This window comes from Panthera tigris, chromosome A2 (genome assembly GCF_018350195.1).
Source record: "Panthera tigris isolate Pti1 chromosome A2, P.tigris_Pti1_mat1.1, whole genome shotgun sequence".
NCBI lineage: Eukaryota > Metazoa > Chordata > Mammalia > Carnivora > Felidae > Panthera > Panthera tigris.
Window position 1 is genome coordinate 6,225,248 of NC_056661.1, and position 26,971 is coordinate 6,252,218.

The 26,971-nt window shown below is 59.0% G+C and overlaps 2 protein-coding genes across 5 annotated transcripts in view; one reads left to right on the top strand and one right to left on the bottom strand.

Annotated features, from left to right (window-relative positions):
* The first annotated feature begins 96 nt into the window (after positions 1-96).
* PEX11G (peroxisomal biogenesis factor 11 gamma) lies at positions 97-11,758 on the top strand. 3 transcript variants are annotated; one of them, XM_042978098.1, is made up of 5 exons: positions 97-170; positions 6,470-6,658; positions 9,377-9,555; positions 10,433-10,495; positions 11,102-11,758. In XM_042978098.1, the coding sequence occupies exons 2-5, from the start codon at positions 6,614-6,616 to the stop codon at positions 11,334-11,336; spliced, it is 522 nt and encodes a 173-aa protein (XP_042834032.1). In that variant the 5' UTR covers positions 97-170; positions 6,470-6,613; the 3' UTR covers positions 11,337-11,758. The 3 variants fall into 3 exon arrangements, with proteins under 3 accessions (XP_042834032.1, XP_007090734.1, XP_042834033.1); XM_007090672.2 differs by lacking the exon at positions 97-170 and adding an exon at positions 5,032-5,175; XM_042978099.1 differs by lacking the exon at positions 97-170 and adding an exon at positions 5,088-5,175 and having other exon boundaries at positions 6,580-6,658.
* Positions 11,759-13,548: 1,790 nt separating this feature from the next.
* ARHGEF18 (Rho/Rac guanine nucleotide exchange factor 18) overlaps positions 13,549-26,971 on the bottom strand; it is a 55,382-nt gene continuing 41,959 nt past the window's right edge. For both annotated transcript variants that reach the window (XM_042978064.1, XM_042978063.1), the window contains 13 exons: positions 26,076-26,324; positions 24,982-25,058; positions 23,696-23,874; positions 22,815-22,906; positions 20,578-20,760; positions 19,224-19,361; positions 18,760-18,881; positions 18,189-18,245; positions 18,048-18,095; positions 17,466-17,936; positions 16,800-17,133; positions 15,821-15,946; positions 13,549-15,740 (listed from right to left, as the gene is read on the bottom strand). In XM_042978064.1, coding sequence (XP_042833998.1) covers positions 15,598-15,740; positions 15,821-15,946; positions 16,800-17,133; positions 17,466-17,936; positions 18,048-18,095; positions 18,189-18,245; positions 18,760-18,881; positions 19,224-19,361; positions 20,578-20,760; positions 22,815-22,906; positions 23,696-23,874; positions 24,982-25,058; positions 26,076-26,324 — 2,219 coding nt within the window. In that variant the 3' untranslated portion in view covers positions 13,549-15,597. The remainder of the gene's footprint in view (positions 15,741-15,820; positions 15,947-16,799; positions 17,134-17,465; positions 17,937-18,047; positions 18,096-18,188; positions 18,246-18,759; positions 18,882-19,223; positions 19,362-20,577; positions 20,761-22,814; positions 22,907-23,695; positions 23,875-24,981; positions 25,059-26,075; positions 26,325-26,971) is intronic.

Sequence of the window (26,971 nt, forward strand, 5' to 3'; positions counted from 1 at the left end):
ATGGTCCCCAGCCACTCTGAGGGCAGCTGGGAAGAAGAACGGGAGTGAGGCCAGAGGATCCTGCCTCCGGAGAGCTCAAGAGAGCTAGGCAAGTGACTTGACTTCTCGAAGCCTCAGTTTTGCCATCTGGAAAATGGGGCTTCAGAAAGCAGGAGTGAGGATTGGAGGCAGTATGTTCATTATTATCATTTTCCAGAATTTTCCTGCTTGTCTGCTTCTCAGCACTCCCCACGCAGGACGAGCCAACGTCTTTGGTCGTTGAGTCACTGCACTGCTTAATGTCACTCCAGGGCTCGCAGACCTCCGAGGTGCCCTTAGGGACACCAGTGCCCCCCCCAGCCCAAAGACCGCCAGGAACATACCCGAGGCTGACCAAATCCAAGCTTGTTACTTGTGACCGCGAGCGAGAGCACACCCTCCGGGGAGCTGTGGGTATGAGCTGAGATGGGCTTGTCTTCACCTGGGCTTGTGTCCCTGCTTCTGGGAGGTTCGAGGCAATGGGGGTTCGCGTTGCAGGTTTTTACTGCTGGGAGATTTGGCTTTCTTTGTTGAGATGACCTGACAAATGAAAATAATATACAAAACAATAGGAAAGAGGGAAATGGGGAGTCAGGGTCTCATGGGGACAGAGGTTCGGTTTGGGCAGCTGAAAAGTTCTGAAAGAGGGCAGTGAGGACAGTCTCATGAATGTGCTTAATGCCACTGGGCAGAACATTTAAAAATGGTTAAGATGGTCGATTTTATGTCATGTGTATTTTACCACAATGAATAACATTTAAAAATTAAAAAAAAAATTTAATGTTTATTTTGAGAGAGAGAGAGAGAGAGGCAGAGTGCGAGTGGGGGAGGGGCACAGAGAGGGAGACACAGAATCCCAAGCAGGCTCCAGGCTCCGAGCTGTCAGCACAGAGCCCGACGCGGGGCTCGAACCCACCGAGTGTGAGATCACGACCTGAGCTGAAGTCGGACGCCCAACCGACGGAGCCACCCAGATGCCCCTCAATATAAAACATTTTTTAAATGGAAAAACAATTTCTTAAAAAAACAAACAAACAAAGCAGATGAAGGGGCGCCTGGGTGTTTCAGTCCGTTGAGCATCTGACTTTGGATTTCAGCTCAGGGCATGATCTCACAGCTGGTGAGTTCGAGCCCTGCATCGGCTCTGCCCTGACAGGGCAGAGCCTGCTTGAAATTCTGTCTCCCTCTCTCTCTGCCCCTCTCCCTCCGCCTGCTCTCTATCTCTCTCAAAAAATAAATTAAAAATAAAATGAAATAAATGTATAAATATATTTATATAAATATGTAAATTTATATAAACATATAAATTTATATACATATAAATAAATTATGTAAACATAAATATGTTTATATAAATAAATAAAGTTCATGACCCCGAATCAGCTACTAAATAGGCTCTTTCCTTCCTCCTTCCTTCTTTCTCTTTCTCCCTCTCCCCCCACCTCTCTTCTTGAGATATAGTCGACATATAACATTGCCTATGTTTGAGACACAACATATTGATTTGATACATTTATATTGCAATATGATTGTCAAGGTAACATTAGCTAATACCTCCCCAGGACCTATTCCCCGAGTGGGTTTCTTCTCACTAAATTGAAGCAAATTGTTGCATTGTCCTCTGGGGTGAGGCCCCATCACCGGCTCCCCCACCGGGAGGGTAGGGCAGGGCGTTGGGCACCGGCCAGGCTGATGCAAATACAGTTTCCGCCTGGTCCTTCTGTCTGCTGGGAAAAGGAGGGGGTGGATCCTGGATGCTGTCAGAAAGCAAGGGGGGGCGGGGAGAGAATTCTGTTGTTGAGGATCTTAGTTTTTCCGCAGAAAGTCTCGGGAGAGAACGGCAGCGCTCAGACTCTCCAGGAAGAGCGAACGCCTGGTTGTTGCTGTGGTTTGGACAATGCTCATGTTTTGCCTGCCTTCGGCTTGTTTTGTCTCGTCCCACCACGGTCACGGAGTGGCCTTGTCCAACGCCGGCGTTCTGTGAAATTATTTATGTCTCGCAGGAGCGCACCAGGGCCTAGCTGGGGCTGCCGGGCCAGCTCCTAGCGACCACAAGGCCAGCTGTGAATGCCAGTCTAGCTCCCGTCCCTCTCTCAAAGGTCAAGCTCGGCCCTAACTGATGGTGGAGGACGCTGGGAGGGTTGGCCAGGGCCCCAAAGACTCTCTGCTGTGTGCTTGGGGCCTGGCACGGGGCCGGCCACCCAGCAGGCATTCGGAGAAACGCACTGTGCTGTCACGAAGCAGTCAGGGACAGCCTGCGCTCAAGAGAAGGGACGTAACCACTCATTCAGCAGCAGGCTCCATAGCCCAAGATCCTCGTCCCTCTGCAGGCTTTGGGCTTGGCTTGGCTTTTGTCGGCGGCAGGAACAGTGTCCCGAGTTTTAAGCAAGGAGGGCTGTGGTCAGATGTGGGGTTAAAGAGTGTCCTGAGATGTTGTCGGGGAAGGCAGATCGGGGGAGGCGGGGCTTGGGGTCCAGAGAGAAGGAGGGCTGCCTATGGAGGGGGCCGAGGGCCGGGAGGAAGTGATCCTTTGGTGACTGTTGGGACGTGGGAGGGATGTGTGGGGGGAGAAAGAGGAGACAGTGATGACCGGTCTGTGACTGGGTGGCTCAGTGGCTGGCGGGGGAGCCCTGAGATGGGGACACGGAGAGCAAGACGTTAGGGGATGATGCTATGATGCTACAGTCGGTCTGGGACTTGCCGAGCGTGGGGATGGGGGTTGTGGGATGAGTAGGGACATTGTCCACGGGGCAGGTGGGAACAGGATCAGGTCAGGATTAAAGAGGCATGAGGAAGGGGGCGCCTGGGTGGCTCAGTCGGTTAAGCATCTGACTTCGGCTCAGGTCACCATCTCAAGGTTTGTGAGTTCAAGCCCCGCATCGGGCTCTGTGCTGATGGCTCAGAGCCTGGAGCCTTCTTTGAATTCTCTGTCTCCTTCTCTCTCTGCCCCTCCTCCACTTGTGCTCTGTCTCTCAAAAAATTAATTTAAAAAAAATACTAAAAAAAAAAAAAGAGTCACGAGGGAGAGGTGGCCAGGGAACTCGTGGGAGTGGACAGGGTTTCCTGGGATAGTGTGGATGGAGCGCACACACAGAGCTTTGGGCAGGGAGCTGAGCCCTGCAAGCTATGGCATTTATTCAGAACCTATTTTGTGCCAGGCTGTGGGGACGTAGCTGTGACCAAGACAGATCAAATTTCTCACATTCTTTTGAGGCACAAATAGACAGCCAGACAAAGACACAATATAGTTATGTTAGTACTACAAGCTAAGGAGAAAAATAAGGCATCAGGACATGTGGGTGGGAAGTGCCCAGGACGGTGTGAGGGGAGGTCCCATGAGAAGACAGATGATGTTCTAGTAAACATGAGGAAGAGGTGAGGGAGGGATCCATATGGGAATCTGGAGGGAGAACATTCCAGGCAGAGGGCACACCGATGCAAAGGCCCTGGGGCAGGAGTGCACTGTAATTTCAAGGACCAGGAGGAAGGCAAAACCGCCAAAATGTGGAAATAACCCAAGTGTCTGTCGATGGCTGAACAGATACACAAAATGTGGTCAGTCCATACAGTGGAATAGTACTCAGCCACGGAAGGAATGAGGTACCGATATAAGCTACAATTTGGATGAACCTCGAAAACATTACGCTAAGTGAACGAAGCCAGATATGTGACCAGATATGGTCACAAATCGCATTATTCCCTTTATATGAAATATCCAGAATAGGTAAACCCACAGAGACAAAGCAGAGGGTGGTTGTTAGGGGCCGGGGTAGGGAGGAACAGACGAACTGCTTGCCAGAATTACAGGGTCTCCTCTGGGAGTGATGAAATTATTTTAAAGCTAGAAAGGGGTGATGTTTGTACAACATGGGAGTGTCCTAAATGCCACTTAAAATGGTGAATCTTTAAAAAAATTTTTTTTTCATGTTTATTTACTTTGAGAGAAAGAGAGAGGGAGAGAGAGAGAGAAAGAGCTTGAGAAGGGTAGGGACAAAGAGAGGAGAGAGAGTCCCAAGCAGGCTCCACACTGTCAGCACAGAGCCCAACAAGGGGCTTGATCTCAGGAACTGTGAGATCATAACCTGAGCCGAAATCAAGAGTCAGAGGCTTAACCGACTGAGCCACCCAGGCGCCCCTTAAAATGGTGAATCTGAGATGAATTTTACCTCAATTAAAGCCTGGGTGGCTCAGTCGGTTAAGCCTCCCACTCTTGACTTCGGCTCAGGTCGTGATCTCACCATCAATCGAATCCTGTGTCAGGCTCTGAGCTGGGCATGAAGCCTGCTTGGGACTGTCTCTCTCCCTCTCTCTCTCTCTGCCTCTGCCCCTCTTCCCCACTCACTCTCTCGCTCGAAAAACAAACAAAAAAAGGAAATGAATCATGTTCTTTTTGAAAAATGTCATCTTTTTGATGAGATTATACATGCATGTCGCACAAAATTCAAAAGCTACACAATTACAGATGACTGTTAACTAAACTCACTGTAATCATTTCACTGTATCCGTGGCTCAGGCCTTTAGGCCCTACACCTGAAACTCCTACAGTGCCGTCGACCAAACTGGGGGGCGGAAGGAAAGCTACAAACTGGTACAATGTGAATAATTTAATACCTTCTTCCCGGTCACGCAGTTAATTACGCCCCTTGGAGCAACTCCAGTCACCAGACTATCGCCTTGTCTAGAACGGTTGCAGTTTCCTTGACTTTCTAGCAATGCCTTCTCTGATATTACACCAGCTGCACACGGTCGCTATAGACCAGCAGACAACAGGCGAAAGGGTGAAGCACAGAAATTATAAAGAAAAACCCCTTCTTGAACCAGGGCAACTTGGACATTTTTGTGGGCAGCTGGTTAGCTCGGAAAAGACCAGCCGTCGCGGGGCAGAAGGCAGCGGGTTCCGAGCCATCCGGGGACACACGCGGCCGTCACTCAGCTGCCAACTCCGACGCTCCCTGATGCAGACAAAGGGCCGGACCGGGGACAAAGGGTCGCGGCCGCGCCTGCGCACAGCGTCCCCCCGGGGGCGTGGCCTCGCGCCTCGCCCCCGCCCCCTGGCGCTGCGCGCTCACGTCACGGTGGCGTCACGGCGGAGTTGCCATGGCGGCGCTGAGCGGCCTGGCGTCGGCGCTGGAGTCTTACAGGGGCCGCGACCGCCTGGTGAGGCTGGGGCGGAGCGCGCTCGGAGGTCTCGGGCCAGGGCCAGGGCTCAGAGACGGGAAACTGAGGCCGGAGAGGGGCGGGGTCGCTCAGGATCCTCCGTCGCAGAGGCCCTCCCCGGGCTGGGCTCCGACCCTGTCCCCTAGCGGCGATCGTTAGGTTGTTCCTGCTAACCCGTCATGGCTGGATTATTTTCACTACCAACCAAATCCGCACATTTGGACGTTTGGGGTCCGACCAGACCACTGAAGATGGTCACTGGGTTGTCCCAGTCATAGCACTTAGGATTTAGGACCAGATCCCCTATAACTGGGCATTGAGGTTGTTCCAGCCATTTCAACCTGGCTGGACATTTACAAGGCAACCAAGTCCACGTTTGAACATTTAGGGTCTGACTAGGCCGCTGCAGTTGGTCCCTGGGTTGTCCCTAACAATCTTCTACGGGGATTTAGGATTTTTGTAGGGCTTTCCCTGTGTTTGGATGTTTAGGTTCCTACCACATACCCTCTGGTTGGGCATTTAGGGTCCATCCAGGCCCTTGAGGGCAGAGTCTCTGCGTGTTCCTATAGAAGCTTCCTTCTTTTATAGGTAGGAATTTAGGTTGTACCAGGAAATGTACCAGTGGTTGGGCAGTTGGGTTCCAACCAAATCCCTTATGATCGGGCATTCAGGTTTTAATCAATTCCCAAGCTGGACGTTTTACACTGCAGAGTTTTGCTGTTAAAAGGGACTGAAAAGAAATCAGTAACAATAATATATAAAACAGGAAAAAGCAATTTCTGAAAACCAGATGAAACACAGGTAGAAGGTATAAAGCCGACCCAGTTCTCAATGGCCCCAGTCAGCCACTGAGTTCCTTTGATCACTGAAGTAATTCAAGCATATGACCCTTTTGCTCACTGGGCTGAGGCCGGATCACTTCTCCCCTCCCCAGCCCGGCTACAGACTTTGGTCCAGCTGGGTAGATGCAGGTATACACGTCCGCCTCGTCCTCCAGCTTGCTGGGAAATGGTTTCATTTTCTTGTTCCCATCACATCTGTCTCCAAAGGGAGGGTGACACGAGCCAGCCCTCCCTTCGAGTGTCCACAGTGACTTTTGGACAAGGATGCCATGTTTCTCCATTTGGCCCACGTGCAAGATGGGCCAGCACATGTTCAGCTCTTATTGGAAGTGTGTTGATCTAGTCTACCGACCCTCCCCACCCAACTTGGTCCCGTGGGATCCACGGCCACGGGGGCTGATCCAGCCTAGTCCGGGAACGCGGCCGTGCTGACTGCTTCTGGTGTCCTGCAGATCCGAACGCTGGGGTACTGTTGCCAACTGGTTGGTGGGGTCCTGGTGGAGCAGTGTCCAGCCAGGTCAGAAGTGGGGACGCGCCTGCTGACACTGTCCTCCCAACTCAGCCACTGTAGGACTGTCCTGCGACTCTTTGACGACATGGCCATGTTTATCTACACGAAGCAGTACGGCCTGGGGGCAGAGGTAAAGGGGCCGTAGAGAGGGAGGCACAGACTCTGGGCAAAAACTGGTGTTTTCTGGACTTGTCTGAAGGCTGTTGTGTGGGCAGTTTATTGTTTTGTTTTTTAAAGTTTATTTATTTTGAGAGAGACAGGGAGAGTGGGCAGGGGAGGGGCAGAGAGAGAGGGAGAGAGAGAACCCCAAGCAGGCTCCACACTGTCAGCACAGAGCCCGATGGTGGACTTGAACTCATGAACCTCGAGATCATGACCTGAGCTGAAACCAAGGATCAGATGCTCAACCGACTGAGCCACCCAGGAGCCCCGGCAGTTTAATGTTTTTTTAAAAAAACTTTTGCTTTCTTTTTTGAGATAATCATATGTTCTCGTTTTAATTTAAATTAAAAAATAAGTGGGGCGCCTGGGTGGCTCAGTCAGTTAAGCGTCCGACTCTTGATTTTGGCTCAGGTCATGAGCTCATGGTTCGTGGGATCGAGCCCTGCGTCGGGCTCTGTGCTCTCTCTCAAAATAAATAAATAAATCTAAAAAAACAGCTTCTACATTCATACATTCCAAAAGGCTATATAGGCTGTATGTAGACTAAAAAGTCTCCCTCCTTCCTGATCCCCCTTCCCCAGTTTTCCTCCTCAGAGGCAGCTGTTGTCGGCTTTCTGTGATTGCTTCATGAGATCTGTACACGCACAGGCAAATACGCATTGTTTATATAATGAGCTGTGTGCCATTTTCACCGTCCCGCCACTTGCTTTTTTCGCTTAAACAGCACAACTTGGAGGGCACTCCACATAGGTCCAAACAGAGCTCCCTCCTTCGTTGTGGCCACCTAGCACTTGCTATGCAGCTGGCTGGTCCCCTGTTGAGGGACATGGAGGTTTGGCTGTTATAAGGGGACTGCAGCATTCTGCAGGAAGGCGCGTCACCTAGAGCAGTGTTCCCTTGCCTGGGGCCATCTTGTCCCCCCAGGGGACATTTCCCCAGGGGATGGGCTCAGAAGCTGCCTGGGGCCAGCCTGGCCAAGTCATGCCCCTCCCTGGGTGTCCTGCCCAACCCCTCTCCTGTCCCCTCTCTGAGCCACTCCATGTTCGCTCCCATCCTCGCTCCACCCCAGTGCCCCATGGCCCAGTCACCCCAACTTCAGGTGCTTTCCTGGACCGTCCCCCTGTTTTGACGCCCATGTCCTATCTTCTTCTTTGATTAGGGCATGCTTCCCATGTGCCCCCTGAGGACCCCTCCCCCCACATCTCTGCGTCCCTAGACCAGGGGCCCTGTGCACCTTGTCTCTCCCTTGGCCAGAACAGGAACTCCTTTGTTGGGTCCAGTGTTTCTGTGTCTGTGCCCCCTGCCCAGTGAGCATCTCCTCCCCGGTGTAGGGCCTTGACCTTGCTGCTTCTCTGGAGACACTGTGGAATGAGCACACTGGGGAGGGGCGAGGAGGGGCGGGGAGGGCTCTGTTCTCATGGAGGAGTGGAATGTGCCAGCACACCAGAAGGTCCCAGGCAGGATAGGGGAGCTGGAGTGGGGTTCAAACCCAGAGGGAGGCAGGGTCACAGCTGGCTAGTGGGAAGGAAGGGGGCATTGGTGGGACTCATGAGGGGGATCCTGGGAAGATGGAGAGGAGGGAGGGGGTATGGCGGGCAGCTTGGAGGCCCCCAGGGGCCCGGATCCTGGGGGGTGGGGCCCAGGCTCCTGCAGCCTCAACTGGATACAGGCGGTGGCTCAGAACTCAGGCTTGAAGAGCGTGGGTTCTGCTGTTTGAAGGCCTGAGGCCTGTCCTTGTATGAGAAGGGGCACACGGCAGCTCACCCCAGGCACCCCCAGTTTGCCTGTTTGTGGGGATGTGCCCCCTCTCTGGTCTGGGGAGGCGACCCGAGCCTTGCAGCCTCGTGCCCACTTACTGTCAGCACTGAGTGCGGAAGCCTGGTGGTACCATAGCACCCTGCCTGTGGGGTCACGGTTCCCTCATGGGAGTCATCTGCGAACTTGAAAGACATTTCTGGGGGCGCCTGTGTGGGTGAGGCTGTTGATCGTCCGACTTTGGCTCAGGCCATGATCCCGCTGGATTTGAGCCCCGAGTAGGGCTTTCTGCTGCCAGCTCGGAGCCCGCTTCGGATCCCCTGTCGCTCTCTCTGTGTCCCTCCCTGGCTCACGTTCTCTCTCAAAAATAAATATATATGTATATAAAAAAACATTCCTGGTGCCAGTGCCCACCCCAGACCTAGTGAGGCAGAAACCCTGGGGATAGGGTTTTTTTAATTTATTGTTTATTTATTATTGTTTTATTTATTGTTTAATGTTTTACTTATTTTTGAGACACAAAGAGAGACCAAGCATGAGCAGGGGAGGGCCAGAGAGACAGGGAGACACAGAATCCGAAGCAGGCTGTGCTGACAGCTCAGAGCCCAGTGTGGGGCTCAAACTCACGAACCGTGAGATCACGACCTGAGCTGAAGTCAGAAGCTTAACTGACCGAGCCACGCAGGCACCCCTAGAGGTGGGGGTTTTGAAGCTCCCTGGGGACTCCCGACACCTTCTGTTCCACTGGGCGATGACCACACTGTTGGGAAGCAGAAATCAGGCCTTTCTCCTGCAGTGGCCCAGCCAATGGGCCAGCCTGCTGGGCCTGGACATTGCCCTGTGACTGCCACCTGGCCTGGTCTGGGTCCCTAAAGTGGACCTGGGTAGGTCTGACTCCAGGCCCATCCCCCGCTCTCTCCTGGTCCTGCAGGAGGAAGACCTCTTTGTCCGCTGCGTATCCGTCCTGGGCAACCTGGCAGATCAGCTCTACTACCCCTGTGAGCACATCGCCTGGGCTGCCGATGCCAAGATCCTCCGTGTGGACTCTGCCCGGTGGTGGACACTGAGCACGGCCTTCTGGGGCCTCTCCCTGCTGCTGGGCATCGCCAGGTAAGTGGTGTTAGCACGCACCGGCAGGCTGTATGGGTGCCCCGAGACCCGGGCCGATGGGCAGACAGGCTGGAGGTGCGAGCGTCTTGGCCTCTTCCCACAGTCCTCCTCTTGTTGCCCCCTCCCTGGATCCATCCAACGGCCGCCCTAACAGATGCCCACAAAGCCGGTGACTTCAAACATCACACGCTGACCGTCTCGCTGTGCTGGAGGGCGGACGTCCAGTAGGGACTCCCCGGGCTAGAAATCCGGAGGCTGCAGGGGACAATTTGTTCCTGCCTTTTCCGGCTTCTAGAGGCCACTGCCCTGCTCGGCTCGTGGCCCCTCCTTCCATCTCAGAGCCTGTCCCTCCAGCCTGTGTCCCTTGTCACATCTTCTCTAACTCCAACCCCATGCGTCCTTCTTCTGGGTGTCATCCCAGGGCCACCTCGGTCACCTCCCATTTCAAGACCCTTAACTCGGTCACATCTGCAGAGTTTTTGAGCATGTAAGGGAGCACACTCACAGGTCCTAGGGACTAGGATGTGGACATCTTTGGCACGTGCGTGATTGTTCCCGCCGGAGCCAGGAAGAATAAGTCCAGGCCTGGACCCGGTCTCTCCGTGTGCGTGGTCATCGGCGCACATCCCCGGACAAAACAGCCAGGGGTTTCCTGTCTGGCTGTGTGCTTCTGAAACCCGTATCGTTTCTAGAACTGTGAAAGAATGGTTTCCTCCCAAACATTTTCCTCTCTACAGAGAGTCTGCTGAGTGGGTTTGTTCAGAGTCCTCTGCCCAGAAAACACAGGCAGAGCGTCCCCGCCCCCCGCCCCGTACTGGCGTTTCCCGGCAGATGGGAATGCCCCTCTGGTGGCACATCCCCCCCTCTGTTGATGCAGGTCATTGTGGATGGTCCTGAAACTGAGACAGAGGCTGAGGGACCCCACGGTGGCCTTTACCAGGTATGACATCCAGGGACATCCGGGGTTTGGTCGGGAGAAGGCTGACTTCGTCCTGCACGCTGGGGACCCGGGTGGGAGCCAGGAAGCTGCTTCCAGTTGCACCAGTTACGAGCCTCGTCCTCTGCAGGCCTGGGCTGGGGCGGCCGCGTGTGCTAGATCATGGGGCCTACGGCAGCTCCAGGGACTGGCACAGGTGGGGAAACTGAGGCCTGCTTGAGGCCCCGTAGACAGGAAGTGGCTGAGCCTTCATGGCGGCGCCCCCAGCAGGGAGACTGATCTGGGACAGTCGTTTCTTGAGGACTGTGCTCACCGTCCATGTTTCATCCGGGCTGGGAGGGAATGTGGGGCAAAGCCGCACCCCGGCAGGCCCAGAAGCTGGGCCCCCACCGGTCCCCCCACCCGTCTCCAGTGGCCAGACGACCGAGGTGTGGATTTGAGACTTTTCCTGCCAGTCTGTGCCCTTTTCGTGCCATGAGCTCCCTGTCGGGGGGTGTGACAGGGACCCAGTCCCACATTTCCCTCCCTGTGCTGTCACCTCTTCCGGCCTGTTTGGGGGAGTGAAGACACTCGTGGGTCGTCCCCAGCACCTTCTCTCTGCTCCCACAGCCGGCTGCCGCGGAGCAAGAGGAGGGCCTTGGAGGCCCAGGTTCAGTCGGAGGTGCTGACTCTCCTGAGCAACCTGGCCGATCTGGCCAACGCCGTGCACTGGCTGCCTCCGGGCGTCCTGTGGGCCGGCCGCTTCCCCCCGTGGCTGGTGGGCCTCCTGGGCACCGTCTCCTCCCTCCTCAGTGTGTACCAGGCCGTCCGGGCCGGTGACTGGACCGAGGCCACCGCCCCCTGACGTGGCCCGGGAGGTGTGGATGCAGCCGGAACCCCACCGGAGGGCCCCCTCCCACAAGGCAGAAATCACCGGGGCTGGGGCTGGGTCTTTAATTGAGCGAGTCAATGCCAGGTGTAGGGAGGTACGGCCCAGAGAACGCTCGAGCAGCCTTGGGGACAAGGCCAGGGTGGGGCAGGATGTAGGCAGGGGTGAGGTCCCCTGAGTGCTGAGGGCTAGGGCCTTTCGGGCTCAGTGGGGGAGGCTGCTCTCAGGTCCAGAGTAGGGGTCTCCAGGCCTCACGTGCAGAGGAACCTCAGCAGACCCTCGCGCGGCCTGTGGCCTGCGTTCCAATCAAGGCGAGCAGGAGAGCCCGGGCGGCGTGTGCCAGGCGGGCCTTCGGACAACGGAAACGAGGATCAATTAAAGGGTGTGCTGGTGCCAGGCCCACGTGTGAGCTCATTCCTGTCTTGCTGGCTCCTGCCCCTCCCGCCCGCAGGCCCCCTGGCTCACACCAGGCCCCTGGGCCTTATTTTCCGGGGTGTGTAAGCGCTGCATGGATGTGGTGGGTGCCTGGAAACCACACCTCCCCGGCCTGCCTCCTGGAACGTGCTTGGCTCAGTGGGTCCTCTCGGACTCTGTGAGCACAGCCCACCCGGCCCGGAGCAGCCCTTGGCCGAGGCGGGCGGCTGTCCCGCCCCCACGCCTGGGTCTTGTCCTCCTGGGTATCGCTGGGGTGCTTGTGGCAGCTGAAGCATTTCACGCTCCGACACGGCCAGGACCCAGGGCCGGTCTGAGCGTGTCGTGGGCGCCAAGCTAGGGCTGGGCCACGCAGGCTCCTGTCTCCCTCCTCGTGGGGATCAGGGTGCAGTGGGATGCATTTACTGTTCAGGCTGACATTTGAGAGCCACCGCCCCCCTGTGGCCTCAGGCAGGCACCTGCAGGTGGTGGCCAGCCCACACCTGCCCCTCCCCGTGACAGGTGTCCTGGTGGGAAGGCAGAGGGGATCATGCTGTCTCTCTGGAAAGATCTAACAAAAATGGCAGTTTGCGGCCCCTGGGGCTTCAGGGGACACCCACTGCATCTTGTTTCCCAAGGAAGGGACGTGGTGGGAAGAGCTGGGGTGGAGGCCACTTTGGGTGGACACGGGGCACAGGAGAGACCCCCCTTGGAGCACCCTGCCCCACCTGTCTGTCCCTGGGGTTCACAGGTGGGGGGTGGGCCAGGCTCTGGGCCCTTAGCAGAGGCCCCCTTCCCAGCACTCGGGGCCACCAGGGAGATTGGGGGGGGCGGTCACAGCAGCACCCACTCACCTGCCTGGAGACTCAGTTAATACTCACAAGGCACCCAGGGCAGGGTGTCTGTGGGCAAACCACGTGAGCACCTGGATGCTAACGTGTCAGGTCACGGGTGCCCCAACAGGCTGGTGTCCCTGTGGGCCTGGGCTGTGTGGGAACACTGCTGGGTGGTCAAGGAGAAACCCCACCTGCAGTGTGGCCACACCCCCTGCTCAGCCTCTTCAGGTCTTTGTTCCCAGGAGCTGGGCCTCAACGGGCTCTCTCGGGACCCAGGGAGTACACATGGCAGCAAACTGGGGAGCAGGGAGGTTGGTGGGCCTGGAGGATGGCCCAGAGGCCAGCCATGGCTCCTTGTCAAGAAGGCTGACGCCCCAAGACCACGGGGACAGGCCTGAACGGAAGGGGGCCGCGCTGGAGCGGGGAGGACTGGCGGTGCTCCCACACCTCAGTCCCCTGCGGAGGGCTGCTTCTCCCCGGGCCACGGGCGCCCTGGCCTCGCCACCGCCCCCAGTGTGATCATCATCTGGACCATCCTCAGAGGGGACCAGGGCGGGCTTGTGGGCTGGGCTCCTCTGTGCGGGGCCACATTGCTTGCCCAGGAGGAGCCTCAGCATCCCTGAAGCCACCACCCCAGCTGCGGGGAAGGGGAGTGTCCTGCACTCTTCCACAGGCCTGACCCCTGCACGCAGCAGGTGGGAACATCAGCTCGGGGGGCTCCTACGGCATCCCGGCCACGCAGGCCCTGTGGAGGGGAGTCTGCGGGGCCCTGAGCGTGGCGTCCAGGCCTCCCCCAGGTCCTACTGCCGCAGGGGGTGTGGCGGGGGGGCCCCGCCTGGGGAGGGTTGCCACGGGAGTCTCCCCGTAATCCACCATCACAGCACCGGCGTTGGGCAGATGATCCTCAAACAAAACCCCAAACCCTCAATACGAACACTCCGTCCGCTCACCTCCGAAGCTTTTATTGCTGGAATCAGGTCTTCAGTTCTAAGACGGTTCTGAAAGATCCCGCGGTGAGGAAACACAATCATCGTAAAAGCAATTGTCGGGTGGACTAAGATTATGGTCACGATTAACAAAGACGCGCACAGATTCCACAGAAATAGTATCTGTTCAGCCACCGACCACACAAGGAGAACTGGGCTCTACCCAGGGGTGACCTCCTGCTGGCCAGACATGTACTGGCACTGCCCCGCTGTGTGGCACGACCGAGAAATGCTCTCGGCCCCGTGGCGGGGAGCCCCGACTCCTGCCACGTGGCTGAGCAGAAACTCCTCACCGCGAGGGGCACCTGGCGGTCACATCGCCCAGCACAAGGGCCCAGGAATGTTCTCTTTACGACAGGACAGGGACCTAAAGTCAACTTTTCTAAAGTGCTCCGATACGTCTCGGTACGACACGAACACTGATTAGAGACGTGGCACAGGTCAGCTCCGCTGTGTCACAGGACCGAGGGAGACCGCTTTTCCTTGCTCCTCGAGGAGGAGGACACGGTCAAGAGCAGGGGAGAGGAGGGAGCAGGCGGGGCTTCTCGGAGAGGCCCGGGAACGTCACACCATTTCCTGTGCTTGGGAGAGGTTCACAACCGCTGCTTTCGGTTCCTCCGTCAGGAATGCCTGTGTCGCTCCACCCTGCAGCGCCCCCGCTCCTTGGTCAGCGAGGGACCCAAGTCCTCCCGCCAATGCCTTGGAAGGGACTGGGCTCTGGGCTCGGTGGCAGAGCCAGGGGTGCAAAGGCTGCGGGATCCCCACTCACCCACCTGGCACCCAGAGTTCCTCCAGAGCTGAAGTGTGGCTCCGACCCATTTGCCACCCCTGACCGTTCCTGGACATCTAACACCCCCCCCCTGCCCTCCACAGCTGTGCGGCTGGACTGTGGGGTGGGGGGGAGCTGCCCTCCAGGGAAAGTGGACAGTAAGCTAGCATGGCTCACTGGGCATGAGGCACCCACGGCCATCTGGCCACCTAAGGTCTCCTGGCCACACGTGACCCCTCTAGCATCTGACCCTTGTCTGCCAGGGCAGGGCAGCCCCACCACTCCATTCCCTAAACCAGCACCTGCCCCTCAGTGAGGGACACCTGTCCTGGGGGCTTCCTCCCTGTGGCCCCAGGAACACCAGCCCATCTCATGGGGGCTGGGGACCCTCTGCTAGGAGCGGGACCCTCAGGAGTGCACTAGTCCTGCCTAAAGCTCTCGATTTGCCTTCTCCGGACAGGCTGAATGCTCAGAGAACAGCTGGTGCCCTTGAACCCCACAGAATCATGCCAACTGGGTGAGGTTCCTCTGGGAAGCACAAAGTTGAATAACAGCAGGTTTTAAAAATCTCTGTCAAATTAAAATGAGTTATGGCCCACCCCTTCCAGAACCTATAGAACCTGTCTACGGTGCCACTGGCCATCCCCTTCATACGCCCTGCCCTGTGGCCCTCTGTCCCCAGGCGGGCTGTGTGCCACCCCTGGTCTGAGCTCACGCCCTCGGCCTTGAGGTTCACCGTGAACACATGTAGGTTTCTGCTTTGGAAGCTGTTCTGCTGACACCACCCACCCCTCCTGGTGCCCTAATGACACGTTCCAGCGTCTCCTGGGGGCTGCGGAGCCTGGCCAACGGCCAGCACCTCCTCCTTAGACTGGGGTCTGGCCTGTCACCAGGCTTCTTGCGTTGGGCAGTCCCTGGGAACGATGGCGTGGAGTTGCTCTCTCCCTATTCACATGGGGTGCTACAACTGAACACAGCTCCTTAGGTCAGCTCTGGCTCACCCTTCGATTACAAACTTTCCTTTCTGTATCAAAAAAAGAAGTTTAGAAAGTTACCCAGGCACCATTGCTAATCCTACAGAAAGAGCCTCGAGACGACAGGCCCGCCCCGGCCCAGACCCCAGCCCCAGCCATGCGGTCGCTGGTGTTGGTCTGCTAGGGAAGGGGGGAGGGACAACTGGGCTGCTCCCCAGAGAGCAGGACAGGGAGGGGTCTGCACCTGGAGCCACAGCCCCTCTAGAAGAAGATGACGTCTTCCTTGCCGGCTTCTTCCTTGTCCAATGGCGTGGTGGGCAGTGGCAAGAAGGATGGGGGCACGGGCGCGCCCCCGGGCTTGGAGCCCTCAGGGGGCACGTCGGCTGGGGCTGAGCCGCAGGGGTCTGGAAGAGAGGGGGGGTGGCGGGTGTCGGCAGCTGCCGGGCATCACGGCGGCCCCGCTGTCCCAGGGGGCCGGGCTCACCTGGGAGAGGCGTGGAGCCGTGGCTGCCTGGCAGGACGGGGCTCAGCGACCGGCGGTTCCGAGAGGCGCCCTCGTCCTTGCCCATGAGCTTGCCGAGAAGCAGCTGCTGCTTCAGGTCGAAGGAGGCTGAGGGCAGAAGGGCACGGCCCCGGGGTGTCTGGCCTCGCTCCAGGCACACAAGCAGCCCCCCTCCAACCCCTCCTTGGCTCTTCCCCCAGACGGCCGAGGGAGGATGCCGGCACCCATGCCCAAGGACGGCCCCAGGGACAGCGAGGCCTGACCACAGTGCACCGCTGGAGAGAGACCCCGTGACCCCCGAGCCCCAGCCGTCCTGGGACACAGGCCCTGCTCCTCAGGGAACACCCCAGGGCTGGCTCACCTTAGTCAGAGCCTGCATGCTGACAGCACCCAAGGGAGCCCCCCCGGGCTTTCCCTACCGGGGACCATTTGCTGCAGAGTGCTCTGTGTGAGGACCTCAGTGTCCCCTCTGTGGACCGAGGACCCCGTAGAGATGTGGGTGCTAGTGTCGGCACTGGCTGGGGGCTCGGTGGGAGTGTTAGCACTGCTTGCCTCGACGTCCCTCAGTGACCCAGGCTCTCTGACCTCTCCTCCTTGGTCACCCCTTTGCAGGGCCCCTCTTTCTGAACTGCCAAGAGGTTCCCTCATCCCCAGTCCCAGTGTGAGGGCCGGGGTAGGAAAAGGACATGGGGTTTGATGTTTTAATTTTGCTTCTTGGGCCGGAAGACCACACGGGGACAGGTCGTCTCTGTAGCCTGGTGTCACCAGCTGTGCCTTCTAGTTTCCTCCTGGTGCCCCTTCCAGGGAACAGCCCTGGGGTCCCATTTTGGTTTGCTCCCAAGAAGCCGCTTTAGTCTCAACAAACGGTGGTGACTGGACCGGGTGGGCACCTGAGATCACCCATCACCTAGAGCCCACCAGGACTCCGCGGCCTCAGCTCCGCCCCCCACTCCGGGCTCACCCGAGCTGTCCCAGCGCTGGGAGCCCCTGCTCTTGCTGCCCTTGTCCTTGCCGCCCTTGGTGGAGGCGGCCAGCTTGGTGGGGATTTGCTGCTGCACCGCCGCCTGCCTCTGGATCTGGTTGGTGGCGCTGAGCAGCTGGATGGGCACGTCGCTCTTGGCCGGCCGACCCTCCGCCGGGGTGCTGTCTCGGCGAGCCACCTCGGGGCGCTCTGGGAACTCGGGGCCCGAGCTGGACAGCAGCAGGCTCGCCCGGGGTCCTGGCGCTTTGGCGAGGCCGGTGGGCCCTTCCAGCCCTTCCCCGTTGAAGCTGGGAGCGTGGCTTGGGGGCTGGGCCTGAAAGAGGGACAGACGCCACATCCCAGAGCTGTCCCTCCTGCTGGAGATCACGTCCCACCCCCCAATCCCCCCAAAGCCGCTGTCCCCAGATCTGCAGTGTCCAGGGCCGGCCTCGCCCACTTGCCCCACCCAACCTCCTCTGGGTCCCGGGGTCACCTAAGCGTGCGCGGCTGGGAGGTTCTGTTTGAGGGCGGGGCCGGCGCCGGCCCCGGCCCCCGGGGGTCGCCACTTACTGCTGCAGGCGCACGCACCCAGGGTTACACTTAGTCGCGCCCGCGCGCAGACACGCGCCGGGGTTCACGCGCCCGGCGCCCCGCCCCGCCCCTCACCTCGGCCTGCGCGTCGGGCGGCAGCGCCCCGGGCGCCGTGTTCTGCTTCTTGAGGCGCCGCTGCTGCTCCAGCTGCTCGCGCTCCCGCTCCACGGCGCGCTGCGCCTCCCGCAGCCGCTCCAGGTCGTGCTGGTAGGCGCGCCGCTGCCGCTCTAGCTGCTCGCGCTCCTGGCCCAGCCGCTCCTGCAGCTGCAGCGACTCTTCCTCGCGCTGCCGCAGCCGCGCCGAAGCCACGTCGAGCTCCTGCCGCTGGCGCTCCCGCTCGCGCTCCCAGCGCTGCTGCTCCAGCCGCAGCCGGCCCTGCTGCTTCTGCACGCCCGCCAGCTCCTCCCGCTGCTTCTCGAAGTTGCGCTGGCGCTCCTGCTCCAGCAGCAGGTTCCCGCGCGTGGACTGCAGCCGCAGCTGCTTCTCGCGCTCCTGGAGGGCGGCCCTCTGCATCTCCACGTAGCTGTCCTGCTGGGCGATGACGGCCTGCGGGGGGCGAGGCGGGGCGTGGGGGGAGGCCCCGATGTTAGGAGGCGGCTGGCCCTTCCCCAGACCCTAGCCTCCCGCAGGAAAAGGGCCCGGGCACAGCCCCTGTACCTGGAGGCTTAGCAGCAGCTGGGACAGCGTCTGGATCCGCTGCACGAGCTGTGGAGAAGGAGAGAGACGCGGGCTCCCTGCACGGAGCGGCGCGGGGCGTGCATGCCGACCCCCGGGGAGACAGACGAGCCCCGAGCCTACCTCCAGCTCCAGGACGGCGGGCAGACGGGGGCCAGACTCCGCACCTGGCACTGTGACCTGTGGAGGCAACAGAGTCAGACTTGAAGAGCTAAGGACCTGCTGATTAGTGACCAACAGGCCCTTCCCCTCCCAGCCACGCCTGGTCCTGTGACTCGCGTTGAGTCTTGGCGTCTGGAAAACGACTGCACAGGGCAGCCTGCCTGGAGGCGGGAAGGCGGCTGTCGTGGGCTCACCCTGCGGAGGCTGGGGGCACACAGCGGGCAGTAGAGGGAGCCTCAGCCGCAGCCCTGCTCGGGCCCCAGTGCACCCCAGCCTCCGGGCACCAGGACACTTGTACAGACCCAACGCTGGCGGGCCCCGCAGGGTCTCTCCTCTGCTGATGCGGCTACAGCTACTGCCCTGGGCCTGTCCCCTCTCTCATCCCATTCCCGGCCACCGTGGGCCACTCCCAGGGACAGCGTGTTGCCGCTAGATGGAAAAACCAGACCACGCAAGCACAGGCTGTTCACACTTGGCAACGGTAACGGAAAGGGCTTGGGCGGCCCTGGACCTGGCTACGGGAGCGACATACCCCAGGTGGTGGCTCCTCAGAGGCCCCCGGGGTGTCGCCGGGCCTGGAGTCTGGGCTGCTCACTGGGCCTTGCCAGTCTCGGGGGCCAGGGTCGTTGCTGCAGACCTTCTTAAAACTGCCGTCTGAAAACCCCAAGCCAGGTGCGTGAGGGGGCTGGACGTCCCCCAGGAGTCCGGATGGGGCACCACAACCCCGGAACCCAGGTAGGAAATTGTGGCCAGGCCGCTACCCTTGGGCTTGTGCCAAAATGGCAGCATCGGAGACACACGCCAGCAGGAAAGGGAGGGGCTGGTCTGTGTGCCGCTGTCGGAGCATGACCGACAACACCCTGAAGGTTCCAGAACCTCACCACAGAGGGTTTATAATCGTTGAGGGGAAGCAGCAGCAGAGACACCCAGCAATAAATGCCTTGGCTTTGCAATGCAAAGGGAACGTTCCAAGCTGTCCCGAGAAGCCCCACTCACTCTTGCCAGGGCTGCTCACGGTGTCGCCGCCCCCGAAGGTGTCTGCCCTGCGGGGCAGGCCCGCGGAGCCTCCCCCGTCTTCTGCCTGACCGTTGGCGCTGGCCAGCTGCCTGCAGAGCAGGTTCTGGATGTCCTCAACTGTGGAAGGAGATGGGAGGAAGCGAGTCGCCCTGTGGAACCACGAGGGGCACGGGGATCGGGGCCTAGAAGCTTGCAGGGCCTGGGTCACGGTCTTCTAATTCCTGTTGTGGGACTTCAGCCCCCCGCTCTATGCATTCCCCTAACTTCAGGTACTGCAGCCAGGACAGGCCAATGCATGTCTGCAGGTCAGGCTGGACCTCGGGGCAGCCTGTGGGAGGGGCCGGGGAAGAACTCGGGTGTGCGCTTGTGTGTGAGGGGTGCACACAGAAGGTCGGAGGCCACGGGAGGGTGGCCTCTGGGGGCAGGTCTGGTCACACAAAGTGCTTTAGGACAAACAAGCTTTGGCCAGTGAGGCGGTGGGGAGAACATTCCAGGCCCAGGCACAGGATATGAGAGGGTCCTCAGGGGGCCAAGAACAATGGCCCCTGAAGAAATGTGAGGAAGCAGAAGGTCGGTGTGGCCGGAGGACACGAGGCGGAGCAGAAGTGGAGTCCACAAGGGACCCCTCTGGTCTCCGTTCCCTTCACTCTGAAGGAAAGGTCTGGAGGGCAGCTGTCTCTCTCGTTTGTCGTTGAGAGAGCAGTTGCCAGCTGTCCGTCTGGACCCAGTGAGCACTGGCTGGCTGGCCTGACCCAGGCTGGGCCTCGTGCAGAGCTGGCCTAGCAGCTGTGTGGGGGCCACCGGGGGCTCCAGCAAGGACCCTGACAGCTCCACGAGGCGGGCCTGGCAGCAGAGTGCTCACGGAGGGCAGGAGACTGGCCAGCGCCCCCCTGTGGTCGCTGTGTTCAGAAGCCTCCTCCCCCCAGAGGTGGGGTTCCAGGCCCAGGGGCAGGAGCCCTCTGAAATGACCCACCAAATGTGGATATGTGCGTGATCTCTGGGGAGATCACTGGTGCCCCACTTCTCAGAGAGGAGGGCCCCTTGAGGGTGGGGAACCCATCTCAGTCGACTTCAGATCCCAGGGGCCTGGCATGGTGCCTCGTGTAGCAGGTGCTCGGGAGAAGGTGCTGAGTCTGCCGGGTGTCAGCGCTGCTCCTGGGAGAACGCCCGCCCCAGCCAGACAGAAGTGCGTCCCAGCCAGGGTGGCGAGTTGGCCACACTGGGTCAAGTGCCGTCCTGGGGTCCCCCCGAGAACCATCCCCCACCCCGGGTGGAACTGTGGCGGCAGCAGCAGCCGGGTGCCCAGTGAGGGCCCCCAGGCTCGGCTCCTTACTCTCACTCATGGCCGACTTGAGAATCAGCTCCCCCTGCACGGTCTCGGAGGGGTCCCCTCCTCGGAAGAGGAGCCGTGGCGGAGCGACGTCTTCCAGCCCGCTCGTCTCGGCCATCTCCAGGTAGATCTGCTGCTTCTCGCTGAGGCTCTGCGCAATCTGCTGGTCTTTCAGGTTCAGTCGCTCTGCAAAGGGATGGGGGGCGGGGGGGGGGGGGGCAGCGGTCGGCCTTCCAGGATCGTTTCTCCCAGGAGTGGGCTCTGGGAGGCCCCTGCGGGGGGGGGGGGGGGGGGGGGCTGGACTCTGGGGACCCCGGCTGACCCGCGGCCCACCCTTCCAACAGCCCACGGGGAAGGTAAGGGCACGGGCCTGCCTTCTGATTGTTTGCCCCAGCTATGAAAAGCTAAACACCATGGGGTACACGCGAGGACTTTCACGGGCCGATTTATTAGTTTGGGCCAAAGTGAGAATCTTCAAAGACTTAGTTTTCCTATCCTGAGCGTGTTCTGTCGGGCATTTAGGACAAACTCCTTGCAGGTCTCTGGGTTTTATGCCTTTTTTGTAGTTGCGGCCACAGCACAGCTCTCACTGGTGACTGCTAGAATACACGTGTCACGTTCAGCTGCATCTCACAGCCTCCCATAGTTTTCTAGTTGATTCTATTAGATTTTCTAGGCAAATAATCATGTCACACGTGAAACACGATTCTGTCCCTTCCCTTCCAGTCGTGATCTGACTTCTGCTCCTCCCCTTACCACCTAGGCTGGAGCTTGCAGGATAAAGGTAATAATGGTGACAGGGGCTGGCCCAGCCTTGCTTCTGATTTTGAGGAGTGTCCCTGAGATCCCAGTGTTAAAGATGAGATCAGCTTTTGATCCAAGATGGGAACGAATATCTCCATAAAGAAAGCACCTATTTCTAACGCAATCTTGTCACGAACGTGTAAGGAATAGATATCGTTGTAGGACTGTGGCATCCACAGAGGTGTGTCCACGGAGATGTGCCTAGTACAGGGTGTGTATTACATAACCATCCCGCAGAAATAAAGAGTCTGAATGAATACGGCATTAGAATTGTGCTCCGGGGGTCAGTGGGATTCTCCACCCCTTTCTTCTGGACATTTTTATTAATCAGTGCCCTCAAACGTATGCCTCTCCCTACAAAAAGAAATAAAATATAAACTGCCTAATTTTACGTGCTTACTGTCTAAATGCTACCTAATTTAAAAATAAGTGACTCAGTGAGAGGAAGGAGAGAAGCCGATTGAGACCACAAAGCACTGGGAACCGTTGTTGGCAGTGACCTCACTTCAGTCCCACAGGAGTCTGTTAAAGCCGGGAGAAGAATGGATAAGCACATAGGTGCATCTGTACAACCCAACAGTATTCAGCCTTAGGAAGGAAGGGAACACACACCCTACAACACGGCTGAACCCTGAAGCATCGTGGTCCGTGGAATCAGCCAGACACAAGAGGGGAGAGATCGCAGGACTCTCTATACACAAGATCCCCACGACAGGCCAATTCATAGAAACAGAAAGCAGAGCAGAGGTTACCAGGGGCAAAGGGAAGAAGGAGCAGGGAGTGACAGCTAATGGGCACGGGGTTTTTTTTGTGGAGAGCTGAAAATGGTCTGAAATTGTGGTGACAGTTGCACAATCTTGTGATATACACCCAAAGCCACTGCATGGTATGCTTTAAGTGGGTGAACTGTGTAGTGTGTGAATTATGTCTCAATGAAGTAGCTGGGAAAAAAATTAAAACAGGGCGGGGGGAGCCGAGGTCCCCAACCACAAAGCCAGGGCTGGTCTCGGTCTGCCAGGCTCCAGAAGGAGGCTGTGGGGTCCTGTGCTATTCCAAGTCCCCTTGGGGCTTTTGTGTATGTGACCTGGGACACCCACAGCGAGCTCCTTCCTGGACAGGGACGGAGGGAGAGGGCAGTGTGTGTGGCGAAGCGCGCATGTCTCGAGGTGGCTCAGGGGCCCCGAGCGCCACCCTCTTCCTTTCTCATACCCCCTCCTGCCGATCGCCAGCTCGTGACAAATCCTCACTGCAAAGGCCCCACAGAGCTGTAGGACACGAGACAGCCCACGGGAGTCACTCCGTGGCCAATCCCAGTGGGAAGGAACAGAGATGCCGCTCATGGCCCCTGGCCCACTGCCTCAAGACGGTGCTGTGGAGCCTTCTGACCACACGAGGGACACATGGTGGGAGTCAGAGGTCCAGACTGACTCCCTTACCTTGGAAGTCCCTCAGCCTCAGGGCGCGGGCCTCGACCACCTTCCTCTCCTCTTCGGCCTCGCTGAAGGGCCCCTCCTCCTCGTCCGGACAGCTGCAGGGAAAATGGGCAGATGGGTGAGAATGCCTCACGGGCAGGCTGGCCTCAGTGACGGGCCCTAAGAGCTCTGTCTGCAGAACCGGCTGCCGAGAATGTCTCGTTCTGTGGGTGACTTAGCTTGCTAACGGTGTGGGAGAAAAATGAGGGAGGAGAGAACGGCAGCCACCGGCATTCATCCTGTCTCTCAGGGTCCACACGTAACCAGCCACGGGTTTACGTGCCCGGTCACGACGCGGGAGAGGAGGAGACTGAGGACAGCTCACTTCCGGGGGACCTGCAGAACCGGCATTGGGTATGGAGGGAGCTCTGGGCAGGCTAAGGGTCCGGGAAGCTGCCAGGTGCAAAGAGAGGGAGCCGCAGGCTGGCTGGGTCCTGAGGGGTCCCCTGGCCTGAGGAAGAAGGACGGGACGCCACAACCTGCTCCAACAGGCCCGGCCCCCTGTCGGGTGTCATTCGTCGCATCCCACCAACACCCAAAGTTAGAACCACCTGGGCCCGCACCCCCCGGCCAGCAACGTCGCGGCCCCTTTAGCAACTGACAGGTTGGGCTGTTGTCGGAAGGTGCCAGAATGGTGCCACGTGTCCCTTTTAGACGAGGGGGATGGACAAAGCACCGAGGCGGAATGAGGGAGAGGAAAGGAAGAGGGGTCTCCGGCCGACCTGTGACCTCTAGTGCTCTCTCAGGCCCTTCAAGGCCACAGCTGACTGGGTGGCTGTCAAAGCCCAAGGCTACACGGCTGGGGGCTCGGGTCGGGAGGGCGCGCACACACGGGCACTTCTCACTTCTCAACGGCCCTTCTGATGTGAGCCATCCAGGTGTTCCTCTCCTCTTTGGAGCTGGTGTAGATCTCGTACATCTCCGGGCCTCGCAGGGAGACGCTGATCAGGAACATGGCTTTCTCCTCGTTGGCCACTTCCCTCACGATGAGCTTTTGTAATGAGATGACCGGGCGCTTGGAGTCCTGTGTGGGTGCAATGCGGTGCCTCGTGAGGGGGTAGCTTCACCCTGCCGTATCTGAATGGCTGTCGCGCGCCTGTCTGAGGGGGAGGGGACGGGGGGCGGCAGGTGCCCCATCTATTTTCAAACAATGGAAAGCAGAGATATTTTGCCACGTGGGGAAAAAAGACACGACTGCAACGATCTCCTCGTATGCTCTGTTTATCATGCTTAAACATGTGTTTTATAACCAGTGATGCATGCCACTGGGCAAAACTCAAGAGATACAAGGGTAGGTAGTGTATGATCACAAATGAATCTTCCTCCTGACTCTGTGCCCCAAACCGCCACAGCCAGGCAGTATTTCTGTGATCCTACGAGAGACGACGCTCTGACACAGCCCGGTAAAATGCACGCTAACTGGCGGTGATGGGCTGAACTGTGCCCCCCAAATCCTGATGTTAAAGCCCTAACCCTCCTGGCGCCTCAGAATGTGATTCTGTAGAGGTGGGGCCTTTACAGAGGTGCTTAAGGTAAGATGAAGTCATTAAGGGAGGGGGTCCCAACCAGTAGGACTGGGCTCCTACTAAGGAGAGGGGACGGTGCACACAGTCACACGGAGGGGACGCCATATGAAGATACGGGGAGAGGATGGCAAGCCAATGAGAGAGGCCCCAGGAGAAACCAGCCCTATGCAGGCCAGGCTTGGCTCCCGTGACAAGGGTATCCCGGGATCAGAGCGCCATGGGGCCAAGATGCTCACAGCTCCCAGGGAGCAGCTGCCTGAGCTGGGGTCTTTGGTAGGGAAGGAAGGAGGGGATCTCCTGGCAAGGATGCGGGAGCCCCCGAACCCCCAAGCCCCTGAGAGAGGAAGAGTCACGGAGACAAGGAGGCTAAGACCAGACAGGATGTCAGCCCAAGGCCCTGAGGCCTCCTCAGGCAATCAGACAGGACCCTGGGTCTCGGAAAATTCTACTCCTGCCCTGTTGGAACCTCCTGGCCCCTGGGAGGACGTGGGACAGCGGGTGAACTTTTGGATGTGTCTTCCTGGCCGCCCTCCGATTCAGCTTCACAGCCACCCCCTAACGTCCCAGAGGGCAGGACCCAACATCTGACGAGATGGGATACGTACCACGGAGGCAAAGACGTATTTTTGATCCTTTTCTTGTAGCAGCAAAAGCACATCAGTCAGAAGGACAACGAGAACATCTAATGAGAAAGCACAGAAGGAAATGTCTCACAGGGTCGCAGGGCCACATGGGTCCTGCCAGGCAGACCCATGCGTCCAGGGAAGGCTCTAGCCCCAGGGCAGGGGGGCTGGTCGCTCAGCCTGGTGCCATGATGCTTCTGCAGGAGCCTGAGGGTTTCCGTCTACCTCACGGCTCTCCATCACCTCCTGGGTTCCAACATTTGGCACAGATCAGTGGCTGGAGTCTCCTCCTGCAGGTTGTTGAACCTGCCATTCGGTCCCTGTTGTGATGGCACCTGCAGGCCTGGCCTCTGAGATTCTCTGGCTGATTCCTCAAACATGAATTGTGTCGTCCCCCCCCCCCCCCCCCCCCCCCCCGCTCCCAGGTCAGTGGGGACTTGAGCCAGGGACGTCGTGGCCTGCCCTCAGGCCCCTTGTCCCTGCGGGGACATCTGACAGCAGAGCCCTGGAACATCCTGCACGGCGTGTCCAGCCGGAGCCCGTGTGTCTCAGCAAGCAGGAGCAGTACCCTCTCCAGACACCCAGACCAGACGCCTCTCCCCAAGAGTCCTCTCGCCTGAGGCCTGCGCGCTCCTCCTCGCAAGCATTTACTGCACTTCTCGCTACTTTTGGCTTCCTTCCTTCTTTCCCCCTTTCTGCCCACTGGCTGGAGCCCCCGAGGGCACAGCCCTCCCACCACCCACCTGGGTGTCGTGGACCCAGGAGGCGCTAAATTGCCTGCCGGATGCTCGCCCGTGCGAGCTACGAACAAGCACATCTGATCCCTGGCCACCTCAAGCACTCCCCACCAACGATCTTGAAAGATGCTGGCGTCAACAGACAGGTTAGGAGGTTTCCAGAAGCTCGTGGTTTGGCCCGGGAAAACGCGGGCCGGAGGCCAGCGTGCTCTCTGGTCTGGAAGTGCACTGTGGGTTTTGGAGGCGGGGCCCACAGTAGCCCCCGGGCAGTGAGCGGGAGGCTCGGGGACGCGGGGGCCCTTCCGCGGCTGCCCCCCGGAGGCGGGGGCCCAGCCTTACCTTTCAGGCGCCCCGACGTGGTCTTCCAGCACAGCGTGCCCTCCAGATGCAGCTGCCGCTGTAACATGTCCTCCTTGCGGAAGGTCAGGCCGTTCTTGAGCTTGCTGGAGGACTTCAGGTCCACCCTCCCCGCGATCTCCCGGAGGCGCTGGCCTCTCTCGAACTCGCTGACCTTGGCGTCCACTTGCGAGATGATGTCTCTGATGAGCTTCAGGGCCTGGCTCAGGTCTCTGTGGTCCTCGCTGCCGGCTGCCACACACCGCAGGGTTAGCGCCTTCCTGTGTCCCCGTTCACAAACACGACAGAGGCGGACGTGCTATGGGCTCTACGAGGTGCGCTCCCTGAAGCCACTGCTCAGAGGACCCTCAAGAATCACCTCCCAACCAGCGCCTGAATGTAAATGCTTCTCCAGACAAAGGCGGCGGCATCTGGTTCCCGCTGAGACAGCCTCCGCTGAACGTGGAAGCCGACGCGTGACTGAGAGACAGAAGCGGCCCTGCCTAGCCCTGCTGCCTGCCCCTCCTCGGTGAATGCCCCCCGCCCCCCCGGCCCCAACCCCGTGCCCACCAGCTCTGCCCAGAAGACTCCCTCCACCTCCCGCCATCACCCAGAGCTGGCCCCTGTAGCTCCAAGAATCTGCTCGTTCTCACAGGGCCCGAGTCTCCTGGGGGTGGGGCTCGTGTGGTCAGGCCCTGGCCTCTGAGAACCCCGGGCTGGCCCGTGGGCCCTTTCTCCTCCGCCCGCCCAGGTTCCAGGCACGTGACACGAAGGCCATCTCTGTGCCTGTCGGGACCAACATTCATCCGCTCCCTGGATGACGACCCAGGGCCTTCTGTGGCCCAGCCTGTGCCAGGGGCTGCGGGGTGACAGCGGGCAAGTAAGACCGGCACCCCATC

Excerpts from the sequence above, each read along its gene's own strand:
- PEX11G (XM_007090672.2), top strand. The coding sequence starts at position 5,116 with ATGGCGGCGCTGAGCGGCCTGGCGTCGGCGCTGGAGTCTTACAGGGGC. Across the intron at positions 5,176-6,469 it reads ACAGGGGCCGCGACCGCCTG|ATCCGAACGCTGGGGTACTG; the intron begins GTGAGGCTGGGG and ends GGTGTCCTGCAG. Across the intron at positions 9,556-10,432 it reads CTGCTGCTGGGCATCGCCAG|GTCATTGTGGATGGTCCTGA; the intron begins GTAAGTGGTGTT and ends CTGTTGATGCAG.